Source organism: Drosophila biarmipes, unplaced genomic scaffold (genome assembly GCF_025231255.1).
Source record: "Drosophila biarmipes strain raj3 unplaced genomic scaffold, RU_DBia_V1.1 ptg000005l, whole genome shotgun sequence".
Classification (NCBI taxonomy): domain Eukaryota; kingdom Metazoa; phylum Arthropoda; class Insecta; order Diptera; family Drosophilidae; genus Drosophila; species Drosophila biarmipes.
This window is the reverse complement of record NW_026114527.1, coordinates 1,023,794-1,027,110: the sequence shown is the minus strand read 5'-3', so window position 1 is coordinate 1,027,110 and position 3,317 is coordinate 1,023,794. Positions and strand designations below refer to the sequence as shown.

Here is a 3,317-nt window from a genome sequence, read left to right as displayed (position 1 = left end):
CGCCGCCGGCCTTGAACAACTCTGCAGGCAGTCCATCAGCACCGGTTGCTTTGTTGTTTTTGAGCCGCGTTATAGCAATTCGGACCTCGTCATGGTTAGGTAGTGGTATATCCACATTGTCGTCGATTGGTGGTATCGGGCTGCTTCCTTCAAAGGCGGGATTGGTGCCGTTATCGCCTGCTAGCAGCTTGGAGAATTGCTCCCTCCATAACCTCAGTTAGATGCTCCGGTTTTGAAACCTTGTGTCAGACAGTTGACTTGTTGGTAGAATTTTCGAACATCATTCCTGTCCTGTAACACCCCAAGTTCCTTGCTTTTCTTGCTCCCTTTTTTTCCGTCTGTAAAGTCGCCTCTCTTCCTTCCTTTTCTCCCTATAACGTTCACACGTAGCTCGCGTTGCGCCAGACTGCAGCGTTTTTCTGTGGGCGGCGTTTTTTGCTGCAGCTGCGACACGACACTCCTCGTCATACCTTTGGTTCCGTGTGGGTGGGAGCTTGAACCCAATGGTTGTGTCAGCAGCAGCTCCCATGGAGTGGGATATGCGGGCGTCAACAGGGAAGAGGAATAGGTTGGTGAAGCAGTTCCGAGAGGTGAGTGGAGTATGCTATTGCTGTCCGTTGTGATCGCAGCCTAGTGCCGTCAAGCTTTCGTTACGTGATGGGGCGTTTGTTTTTCGCTCGGCATAGCCGCATGCGTATCTTGGCTGCGGTAGTCCGAGTCAATGTTGACTCCACGAAACGAACGCACGTCCATCACGCTTGAGGCATGCCTTCCATCTATCACAACGGGATCAATCTGGTTGAGCGTATTTTGATCAGGGGACAGCCATGTGGCCTTGTGGATGTCGAGGTTCCGAAATCTGGTGCTACTCACTACCATGTTTCGCGCCGCGGCGAAGTCAATCAGCCTGAGACCGTTGTTCGAGGTGGTCTCATGGAGGCTGAATCGACCGACGGTGGGGTCAAAGATGCGTTCGCGACCGACCTTTGCATTGCAGTCCCCGAGGATAAGCTTCCCGTCGTGGACTGGGCAGCGGTCGTATGTGTCCTCGATTCTCGCGTAGAATGCGCCCTTAACAGCATCGTCCTTCTCCTCCATCGGGGCGTGCGCGCAAATTATGCCAAGATTGAAAAACCTAGCTTTGACGCGGATTGCAGCCAGCCGTTCATTCACTGGGATGAAATTGCAGACGTGGTGGCGAAGTCTCCGGCTTACTACAAATCCGCATCCAAATTAGCGCATCTCCGCATGGCAGCTGTAGTAGATATCGCAGTTTGCTCGCTTGGAGCAACCTTGTCCTGTCCATCTCATTTCCTGGATGGCGGTAATGTCTGCGTTTAATTTTACGAGGGCATCCGCCAGTTGGATAGAGGCACCTTCCCAATTAAGGGTTCGGACATTCCAGGTGCATATCCTCAAATCATAGCCCTTTTTCGTTTTGCGGTGGTCGTCATCATAAGGGGGTTTCCTTTCCGAGGCTTTCGCTTTGGTCTTGACTGAGCTTCTTTTTTTACGAGGCGGGTTCCAAAGCCTGCGCTCAACCGCTTAACATCTGGGTGACTCGCTGCACACATTAGCTCACTATCTAGCGGATGCTAAGATAGCTACCCAGGAGGTGCCACGAGGAGGCTGTGTGTCAACTTGCAATCCTTCGAAAACAGAGATCGCACTGGCGGCCACCAAGTTGACCGCGATCAGAAAACTTTAATCTGTACGAATGAAAGCCATCCCATCCCGCCGAAGTTAACTTCCTTTCTTGTTTTTCGATTATTTTTATGGAGGCTAGAAGATAAAGTTCCGACAGGCAGTATATACTGCCTGCAAAAGATAGAAGACTTTTTGGAAAGTTTCAGCCCGATAGCTTTAAAACCGAAAGACTACTTTGCGTATAAACGGGCGGACAGACGCTGCGTCAGACGGACGGACTGACGGGCATTGCTGGATCTATTCGTCTAGTGATAATTTATTAATAATATTTAATCGTCTCCTTCGCTGTGTAGTAAACTTCTGACTGAAATAATAATAGCCTCTAAGGGGTAAAAAAATACATTTAGGAAAAGGCTCTTATCAGATCCAAATCTGAAGAGGGTATTTAAAACGAATTTCGCTTGGGAATTAAAAGTCCTTAGCACGCCGTCGTTTGAAGAAAAAACAAGTTTGGGAATAAAAAATCCTGAACACGACATATCCTACAACCAAAAAAAAAAACAATATAAATAGATAATTTATATATATACGCGGTAAAATAAATACCCAAACTTGATAAAGTTTACAACACATAATAACCATTATGCTCTATAAGCTTTAGATATTTTAAATCCTATAAATGATATTGCCAAGTAGAAGTCCGTCTAATTCCCCTAGGCAAGTGGTATAAAAGCTAACAGAAGCTAACAGGATATTACAGAAAACTTGCGCTAAATTAGCGGAAACTTTAAATAAAAACTTAGAGATCCAAAAAGGCAAAGTTTAGTTACGTACGCCTCCACATAGAATGATTTACATAGAGAAAAACGAGGAAACTTGAGTCCGGGGGATGCATGCATTTGACTAGCCAGACTCTGGGTAGTATAGGCAAAAGAAATTGCAATTCGGCAACTAACAGGTGTCGCGTGGCCAGAACAAAGGCCATGATCGACCTACTGGTAACCGTACTCCTGCAGGTGGCAAATTTCACCAGCCGGCCAGTGGCAAGGGAAATACAGAAACATTATCTCTAGGTTGGAACACCTAGTTAATTGATCCTATACGGGGACTAGCGAAAGCTCTAATCCGTTATAGAACACCCAAATGGAGAAGATCGACAAAATTTGTTTTGATCTCCTTGGTAATGGTATAGAAGTACTACTCCCCTGAAGTAAAGATCACGACTGGAAGAAGACTAGTGTTCCAATTATGGCCCCATGTGTACCCCTTGCCCTTATCCAGGAGAACTTCTTACTGGTCATACCGATCCTGATGGAGTTTACTTACCAATGCCAAATCCCAAAAAGTACAAGTGAACCAAGTGAATGGCCTAGAGACCCCAAGATGTGCAGCAAAACGTCCGAAGTGGCCGACTGTACTGTCAACGTTATCAACCCTATAGATATCGGTGACCACAAGGATAATATCCAAGATGTGAACAAGACCATAAGTAAATCGCCGGAAAAATTTAAAAGCAAACGGCAAGTGTAATAATTTTCAATGCAAGTGAAGTAGAACCAATACCTAGGAGAATAAATAGGCGCTGCACTGCCCAGCTCAAGTTCAAGCAATAAAAGTGACGTGTGGTGCTGTGAAACTCCCGTAAGATGCATACATACATGCATATGTAT

General features: G+C 46.2%; 1 protein-coding gene across 1 annotated transcript; it reads right to left on the bottom strand.

The window, feature by feature from the left end:
- Nucleotides 1-639: 639 nt before the first annotated feature.
- On the bottom strand, nucleotides 640-1,098 carry LOC127011677 (craniofacial development protein 2-like). The gene has a single exon (XM_050889684.1). The coding sequence runs from the start codon at nucleotides 1,096-1,098 to the stop codon at nucleotides 640-642; it is 459 nt and encodes a 152-aa protein (XP_050745641.1).
- Between the last annotated feature and the right edge of the window lie 2,219 nt (nucleotides 1,099-3,317).